This window comes from Procambarus clarkii, chromosome 88 (assembly GCF_040958095.1).
Source record: "Procambarus clarkii isolate CNS0578487 chromosome 88, FALCON_Pclarkii_2.0, whole genome shotgun sequence".
Lineage (NCBI taxonomy): Eukaryota > Metazoa > Arthropoda > Malacostraca > Decapoda > Cambaridae > Procambarus > Procambarus clarkii.
In genome coordinates, this window is record NC_091237.1 from 2,139,786 (window position 1) to 2,159,884 (window position 20,099).

Here is a 20,099-nt window from a genome sequence, read left to right on the forward strand (position 1 = left end):
GCGCCTAGAAAAGCAGCGCCATCTATTATAGGAGGAGTTGTATGTGTCTGTCAGAGTACGTAAGTGATGTTTCCTAGTGCCCCATGTACTGACCAGTGTACTGATGACGTGTCTGTAACCACAGAGTCGACGTAGGGCTGCTGTGGTACGAGGACAGTCTACCCAGGGGAGCCTGTAGCTCTCTACTCCATTCTGCTTTACGGAAGCAGTGAGCCGCCGCCGGAGAAGAACTGTGAAGTGTTCTACTGTCTGCCTGTGAAGTGGCAGTGACGGAATTCGTCGTACCCGGGACTGGCTAACGGAAGAGACGACTGACAGTTAAGGTGCTACGGAGGAGTGAAAGCAGCGAGTTGCAAGAAGCTCCTGCCAGGGGTTCGCTACCCTTGTATTTGTACGTGAAGAGGCCCAGCAGCGCGAGGCTGATGTTCTCTGCCAGCACCAGGCTGGAGAGTGATTGTAGGCGTGCATGAAGAGCACCTGGTGAGACTGTGTTTTGGCTGGCCCGTGTCCAGGGTAGACTCGTTGGTGTTTCCCAGTACTGGTTGAGGACGGTACTGTGTGTTGAGGAAACACTGTAGCTGACAAGACTGCATCGATCTAGCATCGAATAGCGCTTAGTGTCCTATGAGAGAGACACTTGTGTACATATTAAGTGTAGTAATACTTCTTCTAGGGCTACATATGAGGTGATGGGAAAGTGATTATATATGAATATATTGATAATTAATGGAGTGTAGTATTCAATGCACCTTCCCCAGTGTGTTTTACTTGCATTACCGAGATCACACCTTGAAAGCCACTACTAACTTGGGGCCGGATACCAGAACTTTAGTACCACCAGAAAATAACCCGGTTGTGACCCATTGTGGCTGTAACAGAAGGACTGGAGGACAGGGAAGGTTGCTGTGGCTCTGCAATGCACATGCGTTGCTGAGCCACAGCAACGCGTAGCCGGGTACTGCTAGTCTATATAAATAAAAATGGAAATGTTCAATTGTTCAAAATCGTTAATCTCTGAAAGTTCTTCACCGATTGCCTTGAAATTTTCACACAACGTTCCATTCGCATCCGAACGGGTTTTTATGTACATACTATATAAATGATACGTCTGTGACGGGAAAAAACATGCTTTTTTGAAAACCTGTGTTTTTCGTGTGTTTTTCACGTGAGGGAAATTTTCGAAACCTCTTTACTGATTGCTTTGAAATTTTGATACAACATTGCATTCGAATAACCGAGTGTTTTATATACCTACTATATACATGCCTCACCTGTGACAGGAAAAAACATGCTTTTTTGACAAACAGCGTCATCTGTAGGACGTAAGAGCACAAGCTGAAATCTCCAAAAGTTCTTCACCAATTGCTTTAAAATTTGGCACGACGTTCCATTCGAATACGTGCATGTTTTTATATACCTACTATTTAGATACCACACCTGTGACACGTAAAAATATGCGTTTTTTTTAACAGCGTCATCTGTTGCACGTGGGAGCATCACATGATATACATAATATGTTACGGTTCCATTTCAATGTTTCTGATTGCATTGACAAATTTAATTTTCAAAGATATTTATTTATTTTTATTTTTATTTAATTATTTTGTGTGACGTTGCGTTGAAATTGAGCTGTGTTTTTTACCATACTGTTCATTTTGTGGGTATAGCTTATTTGTTTCTGTTTTCATTGTTTTTCATGTTTTTTTTTAACTGTTCTTCTTATATTTCAGTGCAATTGGTTATGAAATTGAGCTGTGTTGATTGATCTGCGTTTGAATTGAAATATTTTGTTAATATTTTTTGTTTTTCTTTTGAAAACAAAATGGACAACACTTTTATTTCACATCTGCAAATGTGCAACAAACAGCTATGAATCCAACGGCTACAACGTTAACTGCTTTCTTCACGATATGTCAAAATGACGCATTTGCAAAAATACTTCTGAATTCGGAAGTGCCTACGTATTACACATGGAATGTCAGAAAACAATAATTTGAATGACGCAAACAAGGAAAGCGAGTCGATAGACAACCTGGAAGATTTAAATAAACTACGATAGGCAGACTGTACACCGTGCATCCCAATCAAGATGAATGCTTCTTTCTTCTCATACTGTTGGTAAATGTGCCTGGTCCAACGTCTTTCCAGCAATTGAGATTTGTCAGCGGCGTAACACATGCCTCTTTCCGTAGTGCATGTCAAGCTCTGAATTTATTGGAGAACAACCGACACTGGGATGTATGCATTAATGACGCGTCCAACACGTCACAACCAAATAAAATTCGTGCATTGTTTGCAATCATATTGACCACCTGTTCTCCTTCATCTCCAACAGAGTTATGGGAGAAATATAAATCGTACATAACTGAAAATATTATCTGTCGAATACGAAGGAGAACTCAAATATGAACATGGATTTCACAGCAGAAATCTACAACGCATTGATAATGATTAAAGATGTGTGCTTAGAAATCGCGAACAAAGTTCTAAATCAATTGGAAATGCCATCACTGAATCGATCTGCTGCTGCTTCGTTCGATGTAGAATTACAAGAATTATCGTGAACAAGATTACAACAAGAGTGATCTGTTATCGTATGTGCAATCAAATATTCCTAAGCTATCGCTTGAGCAAAAAGGCATTTACAATCAAATAATTCAAACTGTCATTAAAATTCAAACAAACATTAACAGGTTTGGAGAAATCTTAGATGTGCCAGGAGGAACTGTAAAACCTTCCTAATTAGATTGATTCTGGTAGCATTTCGATCCCAAAATGGCATAACTTTATTAGCTCTTGCATCGTCTGGAATAGCTTTTACATTGTTACCAGGTGGAAGAACTGCTACTTCGGCTTTGAAATTGCCATTGAACATGCAATTCATTGAAACTCCCACGTGCAACATTTCCAAAGCATCCGGCATGGGAAAAGTTTGGCAGAAATGTAAACTTATTGCTTGGGATGAATGGACAATGGCCCTCAAAAAATCTCTCGAGGCTCTTGATCGATCATTGCAAGATTTGCATGGAAACATCAGACCATTTGGGAATGCATTAATATTGCTTGCAGGAGATTTCAGGCAAACATTACCTGTAATTCCTCGATACAAGTCCGTCGACACTGTTGAGGAAGCAGGTGAAGCTGTTAATTATTCAACAGAATTTTTTAATTCACTCGAGCTGCCAGGGATACAACCACACGTACTGCAATTGAAAATCTGCTTGCTAATTATCATTTTGCGAAATATCAGTCAGCTAAAGCTTTGCAACGCCACGCGCCTTGCAGTAAAAAATTATTCTGCAACATCATAGACGCAACAATCTTGACAGGACCTTTCAAAGGTGATGATGTCCTCGTTCCTCACATTACTATGATTCCAACAGATATGTCATTTCAATTTAAAAGATTGTAATTTCCAATTCGATTGGCGTTTGCAATAACGATCAACAAAGCTCAGGACCGGTCTTTAAATGGTGCAGTATATATCTAGACACGGATTGCTTCTCACATGGACAATTATATGTTGCGTGTTCTAGAGTCGGCAAACCAGACAATTTCTATATCTCCACAAACAATGGAACAACAAAAAAAAATTGCATACCCACAAACATTATGAAATTAAAAATATTAGAAATGTGTGCTAGTCATCTTGGGCATAATACTATGCCCAAGATTACCATCATAACGCCGTCGGGATGGTGGGGTAAATTGCTTCGGCTACCATCATGTTTTTAACGGTCGTGATGGTCGAGTGGTGAAGGTGTCCTGTACGCCAGATGCATAGTGCTCCTGGCAGTATGGGTTCGAGTCACTTCTGGGGTGTGAGTTTTTGCTTAAATATATATTAGTATATTTTGGTAGCAGTCTTTCCTGTAGACATATATTATTAAATATGACCGAAAAAGTAAGATTAATAATTCTAACACGAATTTTCTCGATCTTTCTTATGTTTCTTTTCACTGTTGATGGTAATTGAAAAATCAATTCTCCAAAATTCATTTTTATTTCTAGTCTGACGCGACACTTGAGCGCCTTTCGTAAAACTTATTACATTTTCAAAGACTTTAGTTTACACACACACAACTGAACTATAACTGAATAGAGCTTAAACATCTTCGAGTTTTTATACCTGCATTTGGGTGAGGTGATATGTTACAACAGTTTTGGATGAGGTGAAAACAAACTTTCATTATAAAAGTTACAGATATAAAATATTTATTAAAAATACTACTCATCTCTTCATCACTATTTGTTATTTGACCTGTCTCAGTTTTTAATGGACCTATCCTTTCCCTAATCCTTGTCGGGTATAATTGGAAAAACCTTTTAGGATTTGTTTTTGCTTGCTCAGCTATGCGAACTTTATAGTTTCATTTTGCTTTCCTTATCTCTTTTTTAGTATTTCTAACCAGTTGTATGAATTCCTGTTCTAAACAGACTTCCTTATTCTTAATCCTTTTGTACCACGTTCTCTTCTTACCTATAAGGTTCTTCAAATCCTTTATTATCCACTTTGGATCATTCGTATTCGATCTATTCAATTTATATGGTATACTACATTCCTGGGCTTTGGTTAGAATATTTTTAAATAGGTTATATTTTAAATCCACATCGAAAACCCCTTTTACGTCACCTATCGCTGGGTTAACGTCTAGCTCCTATACCGGCCCACACCCCATACCCAAGACTTTCCAATCTATTTGACCCCAAAAATTTCTTAGGCTATTGAAATCAGCTTTTCGAAAATCAGGCACTTTAACAGAATTTTCTCCTACAGATCTATTCCATTGAATGCTAAATCTGATTTCTTTATGATCACTTTTCCCTAGCTCACTCCCTATTTCGATGTCCTTAATTTGTGTTTCCCTGTTAGTTAACACCAAGTCTAAAATATTATTTCCCCGCGTTGGTTCCTTAATGTGTTGCGTATGAAAGCAATCGTCAATTAATTCTAGAAAATCTTCTGCTTCATTATTCCCTGTTTTGTTCAACCAGTTTATTCCACTAAAATTAAAGTCACCCATGACATAAACACTGTTAGATCTAGATGCTCTAGATATTTCATCCCATAGATGCTTTGCTTCCATTCTGTCTAAATTTGGCCTTCAGATCCTCTCCTTTTCTCCTTACGCTTGCAACATCATGTCAAAATTTCAAAGCAATCGGTAAAGAAGTTTCGAAGATTTCCCTCACATGAAAAAACAGTTTTTCAAGAAAAGCATGTTTTTTCCGTCACAGCCGTGACACCAATATAGCATGTATATAAAAATCCGCTCGGGTGCGAATGGAACGTTGTGTGAAAATATCAAAACACTCGGTGAAGACATTTCAAAGATTAGCTATTTTGAACAAACGAACATTTCCAGTTTTATTTATATAAAAATACTAGCAGTACCCGGCCATGTGCAATGTTGAGCCACAGCAACCTTCCCTGTAACCCAGTCCTCCCCATGATTCCCCCCCTCACCCGTCTCCTCAGCCTCCCAACCATTCCCTACTCCACCGTCCCCTCGTCCTCCTCATCATTCCCCACTCCAACATCCCCTCTTCCTTCCGACCGTGCCCCCACTCCCCTGTCCCTTTGTCCTCCCCACCATTCTCCATTCCCACATCCCCTCGTCCCCACCATCCCAAACACCCCCGTCCCCTCATCCTTCCCCCACCATTACCCCCTCCCTTATCCCATCGTCCTCCTCACCATCTCTCACTTCCGTCCCCTCGTCATCCCTACCATTCCCCACGCCCTCGTCCGATGCCTTCCCAAATGGACTGATGTTCCCATCAAGAAATTGAGAACATCAATTGATCTGATGTTTCCATCACTGAAATATAAGAAAAACAGTTAAAAAATTATATAAAAATATGAAAAAATAAAAATAAACTATACTCGCAAAAAGAACGGTAAGGTAAACAACACAGCTCAACTCCAACGCAATTCACACAAAATAATTAAATCAAAACGAAAATAAATCAAAATCGATGAAAATTCCATCTATCAATGCAATGAGAACCACTGAGATGAAATTGTAACATATTTAGTATAGCATGTGTGTTGCTCATACATGCAACAGATGGCGCTGTTTTTCAAGAAAAGCATAGTTTTACCTGTCACAGGTGTGGCATCTATACTTATACTTACGAAATGAACGGTATGGTAAACAACACAGCTCAATTCCAACACAATGTCACTCAAAATAAATCAATAAAAAATAAAATAAATCGAAATCTATGAAAATAAAATTTATCAATGCAATCGGAAACATTGAAATGTAATTCTTGACATATATAGTATAGCATGCATTTGAGTTGCTCCTGAGCTACCGTGCAGTGAGGACGTGTCGCCTGCTGCTCCGGTGGTTTGAGTCGGTTCTCACTACGTGAAGAGAGCCATGGGGAAGGCTCAGCGCAAGAGGGAATGGAAGCAGCTTTCGGACGAGGAGGGACGGTGGACCGATGTGCAGCAGGCACCAAAGAAAACTGCTATCGAGGCTTTACCACTTGCTTCTACCAGCAAGTCAGCGGACGTAATGGACCTAGAGAGGACAGCGTCAGTCACACACCAGCCAGTGTCAGTCAATGCTTCTCTGTCCACAACACAGCCGCAGGACGGCAGTGTGAGTCTAGAGAGGACACCACCAGTTTCACGCCAGCCAGTGTCAGCCATTGTTCCTCTCTCCACAGCCCAGCCGCAGGACAGCAGTCTGAGACAGGGGAGGACACCACCAGTCTCACACCAGACATCGCCAGCCTCTGCACTTCTTCCAAAATTCAAGATCATGCAGACCGACCACTTTCCTACAGCATATGGAGTAGTAACGGCGATGGAAAAAGAACAACCATAGCTCAAACTTTCCATTACAGTCAACCTGAAGGGAGAAATAATACTGACACCTCAAGACCAACAGACTGCACATTACTTAGAGAAGGTAAGAGTCCTGCAGGGGAAACCTGTGTGCTTGGTAAAGCTGGACCCTTCAGAACGACGCACACGAGTCGTGCTTTTGGGATACCTAATCGACTTTCCCCTGGATCCAGTGCTAGAACACAAGCAAGTCCTGAATGCGGAACGTTGCCACACAAAAGTAGACAAGGCAGCGACGCGTCAGGTTCTGGTGACCGTCATGGGACATGTGCCAGAAACTTTCGGTCTTGGAAATTGGGGGACATACCGACAGAGGCCATACGTCCCGGAACCCCTACGCTGCTTCAGGTGTCAGAAATACGGCCACCATCAGTCACGCTGCACAGGACAGGAGAGGTGCGGGGTGTGCAGCCTGAGACATCCAACCACAGACTGTATTGCCAAGCACAAGGCAAACCAGACCACAACAGCCAAATGTCCAAATTGTGGAGGCAAACATCATGCCTGGAGCACAACCTGCTCTGCACGGAAACAAAAAGTGCAGACAGCTCAGGCCAGGATCAACACACTGCCCAACAATACATCCACCAACACCAACGTCTGGAACACTCGTGCACAGCCACAACAGCCACCCGCTCTCACAGAGCAAAATTTCCCGAATCTGTCGATTCCGAATCAGACATTACACGAAAGTGTTGCAGAAGTCCAGCAAATGCAAAAGAGCAGAAAACACTTATTTTCGGAATCTACTCACCAGCTATACAGTTTTACCGAGGTCCAGCTGAAAACCATCGTGAAGATCATGGCAGAGACCATTATCAATTGCCTACAGATGACGCAGAACGCCTCACAACAACAGTCTCAAGACATCACTTGTGTGATAATGGACAAGATCGTGCAGCAGACCACAGTTACACGCGAAATAGACAGTCTCCGACAGGATGGAGCACAAGAGGACAAACAACGCAACATGGACATACTGACTACCAACAACAGTCGGATAGTCAAGACACCAGAACATCAACATTCACAACAGCAACTGCAAGAAGCAGTGGCCACCCAAGATCAACAGAATCTTCCGACACAGGAGACAGACAACAACAGCCAATGCAGTCTGATATGCAGCAACGCCAACAAAGACGTATTGAACAGCAGAGATGCACAGGTTCCGCCAACACAAGAAACGGCCACGAGCAATCACTGCAGTCCGACATGCAGCAATACCAACAACAAAGCGATGGACCACAGTTATGCACAGATTCCAACAACGTCGGGGATGATCACGAACTATCAATGCAGTCCGATTTGCAGCGACACGACTTGCGAGGCGGAGAATATAGAGGTCGATTCCGAAGAGGAGTTCTAGTAGAACAAGCAACACCAACCGAAACCGTCGTCTGGCCATTACGAATTCTGCAGTGGAACATACAAGGTCTTGGAAATAAAAAACACACACTTCAGGAGGCTGCAATCAGCACGAAAGCAGATATAATCGTTTTGGAAGAAACTCTTTTCCCAGCCACGAAATCCTTCAGATTAGCTGGATATCAGCGCTATGTTCTACCGTATGAGCAGGGGAGACTAAGAGGATTAATGACCCTAGTCAGAAACACCATACCCAGCAAGAAAATAGACTCAGTTTCATGTGAGGATGGAGTAGAGGTATTAGCAGTTAGAGTGACTATGGCTAATTTTGAGCTCCTCATATACAACGTCTACAAGCCCCCTAGACGTAAACTAGAAGCAGAGGCAGTGCTTGCCTTGGCCACGCAGGAAAATTTAATTATTGCTGGAGATTTTAATGCTCATCATCCAGAGTTAGGTGCAACTGGGCCAGCCAATGCAGATGGGCGCCATTTAGCTGTAGCTCTGCGAGAAGTACCTGAAATTACACTTCTCAACACTGGGGAACCCACTCACATTCTAGGAGAATCCCTTGATCTTACATTCATCTCCACAGCACTCCAGCAACAGGCGAAGTGGGCAGTAGACCCGGTGATCACCAGTGACCACTATGCTACTGTCACAACACTAAACCTGGCACGACCTCCTACACCTCCTGCGCGGCCTCGGTGGAATTTAGGAAAGGCCAATTGGAATATATACCAAGAAGAACTTGAAAAATTGCATGCAACGTACACGCCACCTGAGGATTTGAACATACACGAGACCAATCTGCAGGAAGCCGTTGCAGCTGCTGCAAACACAGCTATTCCAATCATTATCACAGGTAACACGAAACGAAAGAACTATTGGTTCTATAGTAATGACGTTAAAGAACAGAACCACAGAGTCAACATCTTCAGAAAACATCTAAAGAGAAACCCCACACCAGAAGGAAGAACTCTGCTACGAGCGGTGATATCTGAAGCAAGGCGAGTTTCTAGAGAAGTAAAGGAGGCAAGATGGTTTGAGTGGTGTCAAACTCTAAATGAACATAGTAGTCTTGGCAAGATATGGGGTCAGATTAAAACTATATCAGATCGACCAGCCCGGCCACAGGCATGTATTCAACCATTGCAGGAGGCTGAGAGACTTGCTCTCCAATTTGCAGAAAGAACAGCTTCATATCAGCTTCCTGCAATGGTCCGAAGGCAGCAAGAACACTTAAAACAAGAGAGGATGACAGTCATTCATGAGGGCATAGCTATAAATGACGAATGTGACTGTCCCTTCACCGAACAGGAACTAAGCAGAGCCAAAAAAGGTGGTAAGGACACTGCATCAGGTGCTGATAACATTACATACTCAATGATCGCACATGCAGGTCCTGCTGGAGACCGAGGGATATTGGACGTCATCAATGCGTCTTGGCAGCAAGGCAAACTACCGCCCTCTTGGAAGAAAGCAGACATCATACCGATTCCTAAGCCGAATGAACCTGGCAATTACAGACCCATTTCATTAACATCATGCGTTAGTAAAACTGCAGAACGGATGGTCTTAAATAGGCTACTGTGGAAGACTGGAGACCTTCATAAACACATATTTGGCTTCACTAGAGGAGTAGGTACTGCAAACTGCATAGCAACATTACTAGGAACAGTTAACTCGGGTCCAGCTATAGTGGTCTTCCTTGATCTGGAAAAAGCGTTTGAACTTGCAAGCCCGCCAGCAATACTACACACCTTAGTTAAAAAAGGTGTGAGGGGGAAAATGCTAGCATGGATTCAAGATTACCTAAGTCACAGGTATGCCAGAGTAAAGTTGCAAGGACAAGTGTCGGACTACCACTTGCACGAGAATGGGACTCCACAAGGAGGAGTCCTCAGTCCTAGTCTTTTTAACATCCTTATGGAAAACCTTGTTACCATGTCCTTTACAGAAGGAGTTACATTGCTAAGCTATGCTGATGATCTAGCATTAGTCGTTACGGGTCCTTCACTTCTAAATAAAGCTCAAGGTGCTTTAGATCAAGTGACATCTGAATGCAGTGTTTTAGGGCTAAAAATATCTGCACAGAAGTCTAAGGCGATGAGACTCGGTGGCAAGGCTCCAGACAGGCACCTACGCATTCAGGACATTAACCTTCAGTGGGTTACACAATATCGATATCTCGGAGTGTGGATTGATTTTAAAATGACATTCAATAAGCAAATTCAATATCTAAAGGAGAAAGCAAAGTCACGAATAAATATAATGAGAGCAATCACAGGGCCCCGTCTAGGAGCGGGACACAGAGTGTTGAGAATGTTTTACATACACGCCGTTCGTTCCCTGGTTGATTATGCAGCGCCTGCCTTACTCACTCTTTCTCCTGGTCAGTGGGCAAAAGTTGAGGTTCTTCAAAATGATGCATTGCGAGTCATAACAGGTGCTCCCAGATGGACTAAAATCCTGAACCTAAGACTAGAGACAAAGCTAACGTCGATTGAAATAAGGGTAAAAGGGATTGCTGCGTGCATGCTGACCAAAATATTGACTAGACCTAGAATCAGTTCACTTAAAGATATGATCACTGGAGCACTAACTCTGGACAGAAGAGCCTCCAATGGCAACAGGTGGACCCATTGTGCCATAAACGCCATCGATACATTCGATATGGCAAACACAGTCACTGAGAGGGGTGTCGACGACATACAAACAGACTTTGTTATACAAGCCCCTTGGGAATCTCTGCCAGCAGACTTTAAGATTATGGCTCTTGACGGAAAGAAGAACCAGACAAGTCCTCATCTGCTACGTAACATTGCACAGATGCATATAGAAGCAAACATGGCATCCGACAGCTTCACTTACTTCACGGATGGGTCAGTAGACCAGCAGGGACAAGAAACCGGAGCTGCAGTTAAAGCAGGAAACTCTGTATATAGTTGGAGGCTCTCAAATGGGTGTTCGACTTTACAGACTGAGATGCTAGCCATTCAAAAGGCTTTGGAACATGCTCTTGCTGAACACCGACAACATGTTATCATCCATACAGATTCGAGAACCGCCATTGAAACATTGCAACAAGAACACATATGTGATAACATCCATCTGATCACAAATGTCTTATCATTCATGCACACACTCAAACGACAAGGCCGACGGGTACTTATCAACTGGGTGCCAAGTCATGTGGGACTATTAGGTAATGACATTGCAGACGAAGCTGCAAAACTTGCTACTAGGAGGAGAAATGTAGACATTTACATACCACAGAGTCTATCCCAGGTGAAGAAAGTAATTCGAAACAGAGCAATGCAGAAGATGTACAGTGACCACAACACAGCAGTTGCAACATCAGGATCTGCGGGTTGGTACAAGAATTCCACCAACTACGAACCACTTAGTTTGATGAAAGGGGGCAGTAGAACAACAGAAGTGCACTTACATCGCATCAGGCTTGGATACCCATGTGCATGGGAAATAGGCTTACGGGTTCCGGAAGGTGAGAGGAAATGTCAACACTGTGGAGAAATGCCCGACAGACCACTGGAACATTATCTAACACAGTGCACAGTTACAAACCCGTTAAGATTTCACCTTCGATTCAACAGAGCAGAGGAAGTTGTTAAACACATATGGCAAAATCTTACTGAAGCGACCATACGGGTCATACATACTCATCCTCCGCCCACGTAAAACAGAAACAAGCATCACTTAGTGGGCCAGCCAGAGGCTTAGGGCCCGCGCAGGATTATCCCTGCTAAAAAGAAAAAAAACAAAAAAAAAAAGCATGCATTTGGTATTATGTGCAACAGATGTCGCTGTTTTTCAAAAACGTATGTTTATACCTGTCACAGGTGTGGCATCTATATAGTAAGTATATAAAAAGACTCGCCTATTCGAATGCAACGTTGTCAAAATTTCAAAGCAATCGGTGAAGGACTTTCGGAAATAACAGAGTGTGTTGCTCTTACGTCCAACAGATGGCGCAGTTTTTCAAAAAATGCATATTTTTGACTGTCACAGGTGAGGCATGTATATAGTAGATATATAAAAATATGCGCCTATTCCAATGCAACATTGTGTCAAAAATTCAAAGCAATCGGTAAAGAGGTTTTTTAGATTTCCTTCTCATGGAAAACACGTGAAAAAACAGTTTTTTCAGAAAATACATGTTATTTACCGTCACAAACGTGACATCTATATATTATGCATATATAAACCTGCTCGGATGCAAATGGAACGTTGTGTGAAAATTTTAAAGCAATCGGTGAAGAACTTTCGGAGATTAGCAGTTATGAACAAACGAATATTTCCATTTTTATTTTTATACTATCTGTAGCCGGCCACGCGTTTCTGTGGCTCAGCAGCAACCTTCCCCTGTGTCCCAGTCCTCCCCACCATTCCCAATTCTCCCCCGTCCCCTCGTTCTCCCAACCATTCCTCGCTCCCTCGTCTCTTTTTCCTCCCCCATCATCCCCTCGTCCTTCCTACCATTCCCCACCTCCCTCATCCCTTGGTCCTCCCCACCATTCCCCACGCCCGTCAACTCGTCTTTCCTCACCATTCCCCACTCCCTCGTCTGATGATCAAATGATCTGATGTTCCCATCAGAAAATTGGGAACAGTTTTCCTATTCTGGGAAAAAGGAAAACTGTTTCTGGGGCTAGATTCACGAAAAAGTTACGCAAACATTTATGAACCTGTACATCTTTTCTCAATCTTTGGCGGCTTTGTTTACAATTATTAAACAGTTAATGAGCTCTGAAGCACCAAGAGTCTGTTTATAACAATAACAACAGTTGATTGGCAAGTTTTCATGCTTGTAAATTGTTTAATAAATGTAACCAAAGCCGTAAAATACTGAGAAACGATGAACACGTTCGTAAGTACTTGCGTAACTGCTTCATGAATCTGGACCCAGCGGTTCCCATCACTGATGTATAAGGAAAACAGTTCAAAACACGAAATAAAAATAATGAAAATATAAAAAAATAACCTATACTCACGAAATGAACGGTATGGTAAACAAACCAGCTCAATTCCAACGCAATGTCAAACAAAATAGAAAAAACAAAATGAAAATTAATCAAAATTTATGAAAATTCCGTTTATCAATTAAATCAAAAACATTGAAATTGAATCATAACATATTTAGTATTGCATGTGTTGGTCGTATGTGCAACAGATGGCGCTGTTTTTCAAAAATGTATGTTTTTACCTGTTACCAGGGGTGGCATCTATATAGTAAGTATATAAAAACACACGCGTATTCGAATGAAACTTTGTGTCAAAATTTCAAAGAAATCAGTGAAGAACTTTCGGAGATTACAGCGTGTATTCCTCTTACATCCAACAGATGGCGGCCTTTTTTTAAAAAAGCATGTTTTTTTCCAGTCACAGGTAAGGCATGTATAAAGTAGGTATACAAAAAGACGCGCCTATTCGAATGCAACGTTGTGTCAAAATTTCAAAGCAATCGGTAAAGAAGTTTCGAAGATTTTTCTCACATAAAAAAAGTATGGAAAACACAATTTTTTTAAACATGCTTTTTTACTGTCACAGACGTGACATCTATATTGTATGGATATAAAAACCTGCTCGGATGCGAATGGAACGTTGTGTGAAAATTTCAAAGCAATCGGTGAAGAACTTTCGAAAATTAGCGATTATGAACAAACGAACATTTCCATTTTTATTTATATAGACACTAACAGTACCAGACCATGCGTTGCTGTAGCTCAGCAACGCATGTGCGTTGCTGAAATATAAGAAATCACTAAAATCCCTGTTTCCATCACTGAAATATAAGAAAAACAGTTAAAAAATTTAATGAAAATATGAAAAGATATAGAATTAAACAATACTCATGAAATGAATGGTGTGGTAAACAACACAGCTCAATTCCAATGCAATTCACATAAAATAATTAAATCAAAATGAAAATAAATCAAAATCCATGAAAAATCAGTTTATCAATGCAATCAGAGACATTGAAATGGAATTGTAACATATCTAGCATAGCATGTATGTTGCTCTTACATGCAACAGATGGCGCTATTTTTCAAGGAAAAGTTTTAACTGTCACAGGTGTGGCATCTATACTTATACTTACGAAATGAACGGTATGGTAAACAACACAGCTCAATTCCAACACAATGTCACACAAAATAATTCACTAAAAAATAAAATAAATCAAAATCGATGAAAATAAAATTTATCAATGCAATCGGAAACATTGACATTGAATCCGTGATATATTTAGTATAGTGTGCATGTTGCCATTATGTGCAACAGATGGCGCTGTTTAAAAAAAAAGCATGTTATTTCCTGTCACAGGTCAGGCACGTATATAGTAGGCATATATAATGACGCGCCTATTCGAATGCAACGTTGTGTCAAAATTTCAAAGCAATCGGTAAAGATTTCCCTCACATGAAACACATAGTTTTCAGAAAAAGCAGGGTTTGTTACCGTCACAGACGTGACATATATATAGAATGCACATAAAAACCTGGTCGGATGCGAACGAAAATTTATTTGTAAATTTCAAAGCAATCGGTCAAGAATATTCGGAGATTAGCGATTTTGAACAAACGAACATTTCCATTTTTATTTATATAGACTAGCAGTACCCGGCCACGCTTTGCTGTGGCTCAGCAACGCATGTGCATTGCAGAGCCACAGCAACCTTCCCTGTCCTCCAGTCCTTCTGTTACGGCCACAATGGGTCGCAACCTGGTTCTTTTCTGGTGGTACTAAAGTTCTGGTATCCGGCCCCAAGTTAGTAGTGGCTTTCAAGGTGTGATCTCGGTAATGCAAGTAAAACACACTGGGGAAGGTGCATTGAATACTACACTCCATTAATTATCAATATATTCATATATAATCACTTTCCCATCACCTCATATGTAGCCCTAGAAGAAGTATTACTACACTTAATATGTACACAAGTGTCTCTCTCATAGGACACTAAGCGCTATTCGATGCTCAGTCGATGCAGTCTTGTCAGCTACCGTGTTTCCTCAACACACAGTACCGTCCTCAACCAGTACTGGGAAACACCAACGAGTCTACCCTGGACACGGGCCAGCCAAAACACAGTCTCACTAGGTGCTCTTCGTGCACGCCCACAATCACTCTCCAGCCTGGTGCTGGCAGAGAACATCAGCCTCGCGCTGCTGGGCCTCTTCACGAACAAATACAAGGGTAGCGAACCCCTGGCAGGAGCTTCTTGCAACTCGCTGCTTACACTCCTCCGTAGCATCTTAACTGTCAGTCGTCTCTTCCGTTAGCCAGTCCCGGGTACGACGAATTCTGTCACTGCCACTTCACAGGCAGACTTTGGGACAGGAATTCTTTAGGAATTTTGGGACAAGTTTAATATTTGTGGCTACTGGACAATTTCATGAGAGGGTTTAGTTAGAGAAGAAATATGATATGCTTCAGAGAATGTACTGAGGATAATCCCTGTGATTGGTTTCAGGTCACAGCGGATCTATTAATAATATATAACTCAAAACTTCTAAATTTGAAAAATTTAAATTATATACAAACCATTGGCAATAATCCAACCTGGCTTACGAGTTCATGCCATGTAGCTTCAATGTATAAATTAGTGCGTGGGATGCCTTCAATACGAAATGTCTTCCTCTGAAACAAAAGAATACTCACATGTGATCAAAATCTAAGTAAAAATTTGACTATACTTCACTGCTTTTTAAGCACACAGGAATATGCAATACACTTTGAGAAAGTTAGAAAATAGGCAGACGAAGGACGACAATTTGTAATGTGCTGGAGTTGACTATAGTTGAGGCAGAGCAAGTATATGAGATCAAATGTGCTGGAGTTTATTATAGTTGAGGCGGAGCAAGTATATGGGATCAAATTCCATAATAATATTTCATAACGGGAGGCCTCACACATATGAACGATTTATAGGTAATAATTGAGTCCCAGAAGATTTACCTCACCCCAGTCTTCCTGTCTGTCTGTTTCTGTCACTCTGTTTTCCCTGTTTGTTTTTCTTTTTGTTTGTGTGTGTGTTACTTTCTTTCTGACTCAGATTGTCAGATAATGTCAACAGTAATCTTCTTACATCTTAGGTTTTGTCTATTATGCAAGTGTTTTTATTTAGCATTTCTCTTGTTTGGGTGATGCCATGAGCTTGTCTCATATGCATTTTACGGCCACCTGATTGAAGATAACATGTCAAGCACCTCGTGAGCTTGTTCGCTGTCATACCTACGTATTAAAATTAAAGATTACATCCTTCATACGAGCAGGTGTAAATATTTAGCATATTCGACTGCTGCAAAGGATTCTCAGTTGGCTTCCGGCTGTTTCTAATGAGAAGGTCAGTGGCCTTCTTTTGTTTATAGTATATGATAATGTCAAAGTTTAGGTTAGGACTTGTGCTTTTTACTCTTTTACAGATTATTTTTTTCATTATTCTTTCCTCTTTCTTATATCCGCTGTGCATGGTGGATTTGTAATATAATTTTAGTGAAGGTGTTGTGGTTTCTGTTCATGGTTCTGAGTTGTACTACAGGTCCAGGTGTCGTCTTAAAGTATCTCTTGGTTAGTGTTTTCCTCATGGTTACTATAATCATTGTTCACCAGTACTTGTGTTATCCTTTCTAACGTCCTACACACTTTGCTCCATTCAGAGCAGTGGGTAAGGGCTCGACGAGTATAAGTGTTGAGAAAACTGCCTTAATATCTAACCTCACTCCTACCGTTTAGGCATAATCCTATGTTCGTGGCTTGGCAATATTCGCATGTACTTAGAGATGCTGCTACTGTTGTTTTTAACACATCTAGGAATGGCAGACTGTCATTGTTACTATTTTCATGTATAAATTGGAGTCCTGACTCTCTCTCTAGACGGCTTTTTAGAACAATTAGTTCTTCTAGGTCTTTTACTATTACGAATATATCATCGACATAACGGCAGTATGCAATCGGATTTTGTCTGCAACTGAAGACTCTTTCCTCGACGGTTCCCATGTAAGAATTAGCAAATATCGCTCTTAGGGGGGAGCCCATTGATACTCTATCTACCTGTAGATACATGTTACCTTGCGGACTGATAAAAGGAGCTTCCTTTGTACATGCCTCGAGAATGCTCTTCTAGTGTTGCTTGGGTATGTCTAATTTAGGGGTGCTCTCGTCTCTGTATACTCTGTCCAGGATCATTTCTATGGTGGTATCGACCGGGACGTTGGTAAATTGGGATTCAACGTCCAGTGAAGCAGTAATTACCTCGGGCTATTTAGTCTTGATTATTCTTATGAAGTCTGCTGATGATTGTAGATTGTCATTTGTTGGAGTGTATGTAGGTAGACGTTCGTTTAGTCTTTCGCAAGTTGGAAAATTGGGATTAGTATCTGATGATTGGGCGTAGTGGGTTACCTGGTTTATGGGTTTTAACACTGCAAAATGCATACGCAAGGCCATAGTCGCACTGGAGTTTAGTGAGGTGAACTTCACTTCTCTTCATTGATTGCAGTGATAGTTTTGGTCACTTTGTGTTTAAGGTCTTCCAAAGGGTTCCTCGGGATTCGCTGAAGTTTAGTGTCGTCATTCTTCATCATGTAGCTGGATTAATTTATATATTCTTCGGTTGGTATCAACATATATGCTCTTGACCCCTCTATGCCCCTTGGTGTGTCCAGTAGTATATCCACTCAACCAAAAAACTGTACAAAAGTATTGGAAACTCGTCTGACTTTTAAATCCAATTTCCCGACAGCGCTCATGACTAATTTGGCCACAGATTTATCATCAAATCACTTCGTCATGCTGTGGCCGCATGAGTAACATTTTTGTGTCAAGATTGAACGGTCCCCAATCCAGCACGCATCAGGAAACTCTTTGGACTCTTGACCCCCTGAAGGATTTGAACCTGGTCAGCCTCCAGGGAGTGGTTGGACACTCCCAACTTTCAACACAACCACATAGCCGAACGCCAGATCTTGGGAATCTGGAATGGGGCTCGAGTGGAGCGCCTAACCCCCTCACCAATCTCACTTTCACAAACAGTGTCCTGAGCCACGGAGTGCATCCTTGGTAGGCGCTTTATGATGATGTATTTCAGTTTTAGGAATAAAGAACCACCCCACAACCAATAAGCACATCAGAATAGACATCATATTTTGGTCATGGAGGCCAAACCCCTTCGACACACCATGTCCCTTGGCATGTCCAGTACTATAAGAGTTTTCTGATGCACGATGGTTTGGGGACAATTTAATCTTGATGCACAAATGTTACTTATGGAGCCCCCGGCATGCTGAAGTAATTTGATAATATATCTGAGCCCAAAATACTCACGTGCGCTGTCAGGTATTGGGGTTAAAAGTCAGACGACTTTCCAGTACTTTTGTAGAGTCTGTTGGGTGAACGGATATAGTACTGGACACGTTAGGAGGCATGGAGGTCCTGGCTGACTGAGTTTGAATCCTTCATGGGGTCAAGAGTTTTCTGATGTATGTTGGCTTGGGTACCTTTCAAGCTTGACGCATATCTATTGCAGGCAACAAAAACGTAAGCAATAAAATTTTATTTAAGAAGACCAGCCATGAGCCATAAGCTGTAGACCACAAAAGAGGGATCAAATAACTCTCTCAACTACACGTTGATATAAAGCAAAGATTTGTTTATGTTTAGTAGCATCAGATAAAATAAATCTAATAAAAAAGTTAAAAACCTAATTTCAAAACGTTAACGATTTAAAAAGACAGCAATATAAGGAAAATGACAAATTAAATACATAAAACAGAGAAACGCCAAATTTCGACTTAGTAAGTGGTCAATCAATATAGTAAATCTAAATTACTTTAGTTTGGGATCGAGCTTAAGGCCCATCAACCTCTGGAAGGTTACTAAAGCCAGCACTACTGAATATTGACCAACCCGCAAGAATATTTTAATCCTCAACATAGTCCAGGACAAAAGTAAACTCTCAGTGAGTATACACTAAGAAGTGGTTTACACATATCGGTGTACATATCCCCTGTGGGAATCATGAATTATTATTAAGCCATTTAATGTTATCAAGTGAACAACTAATGCATTCTGACCAACCAGCAAGAATACTTCAGCTCTGGATGTAATCTACAGCCAGAGTAAACCCTCGCCACATACACATAGAGAAACAGGATACATCTCTCGGTGTATATCCTTTGTTACACATATTAATTACAAACACACATTCCAAAAATACAACGGTACAGGAAAGTGTTATAAAGTATCATAATATAAATTATAAATTATATTAAACAAAATGTCAAATTTAGAAACAAATTTCAGTCTCAAACAATACATAAATGATTAATGCACAATAGCTTCCACAAAAAATAAACACACGCAACACGCAAAAAAGGGGGGGGGGATCCCACCTGTTCATATCTCTATCCACCTGTCCATCAGTTTATGCATCCATCAATCCATTTATCCATCTATGTGTCCATCATCATGGAACTATCTATCCACCCATCTATTTACCCCACTATTTATTCAACTACCTACCAATTTATCCATCCATATATGTATATATATACATTTATGTATTTATATGTCTGTCTTTTCATCCATCTATCTCTCCTTCTATCATCCACTTATTCAGCAATCAATCAATCCATTCATCTGTCTGTTCATCTATCCCTCTATCCATCCACCTATTCATCAACCAATCAAACCATTCATCTGTCTGTCCATCTATATAACTTTCCATCTATCCATCCATCTATATTTCTATCCAACAACCTGTGGATTCATCTATTCATCTATCCATCTATTTATCCCATTATCAAATGAAATTTAATATCCCTCTCTCGTCTATCCATTTATTTATTTATCC

The 20,099-nt window shown here is 41.0% G+C and overlaps 1 protein-coding gene across 2 annotated transcripts in view; it reads right to left on the reverse strand.

Moving 5' to 3' along the window:
• Window positions 1-20,099, reverse strand: part of LOC138358971 (uncharacterized) — a 189,108-nt gene that overhangs the window by 86,607 nt on the left and 82,402 nt on the right. For both annotated transcript variants that reach the window (XM_069317465.1, XM_069317464.1), the window contains exon 5: window positions 15,791-15,886. In XM_069317465.1, the coding sequence (XP_069173566.1) occupies window positions 15,791-15,886 (96 nt within the window). The remainder of the gene's footprint in view (window positions 1-15,790; window positions 15,887-20,099) is intronic.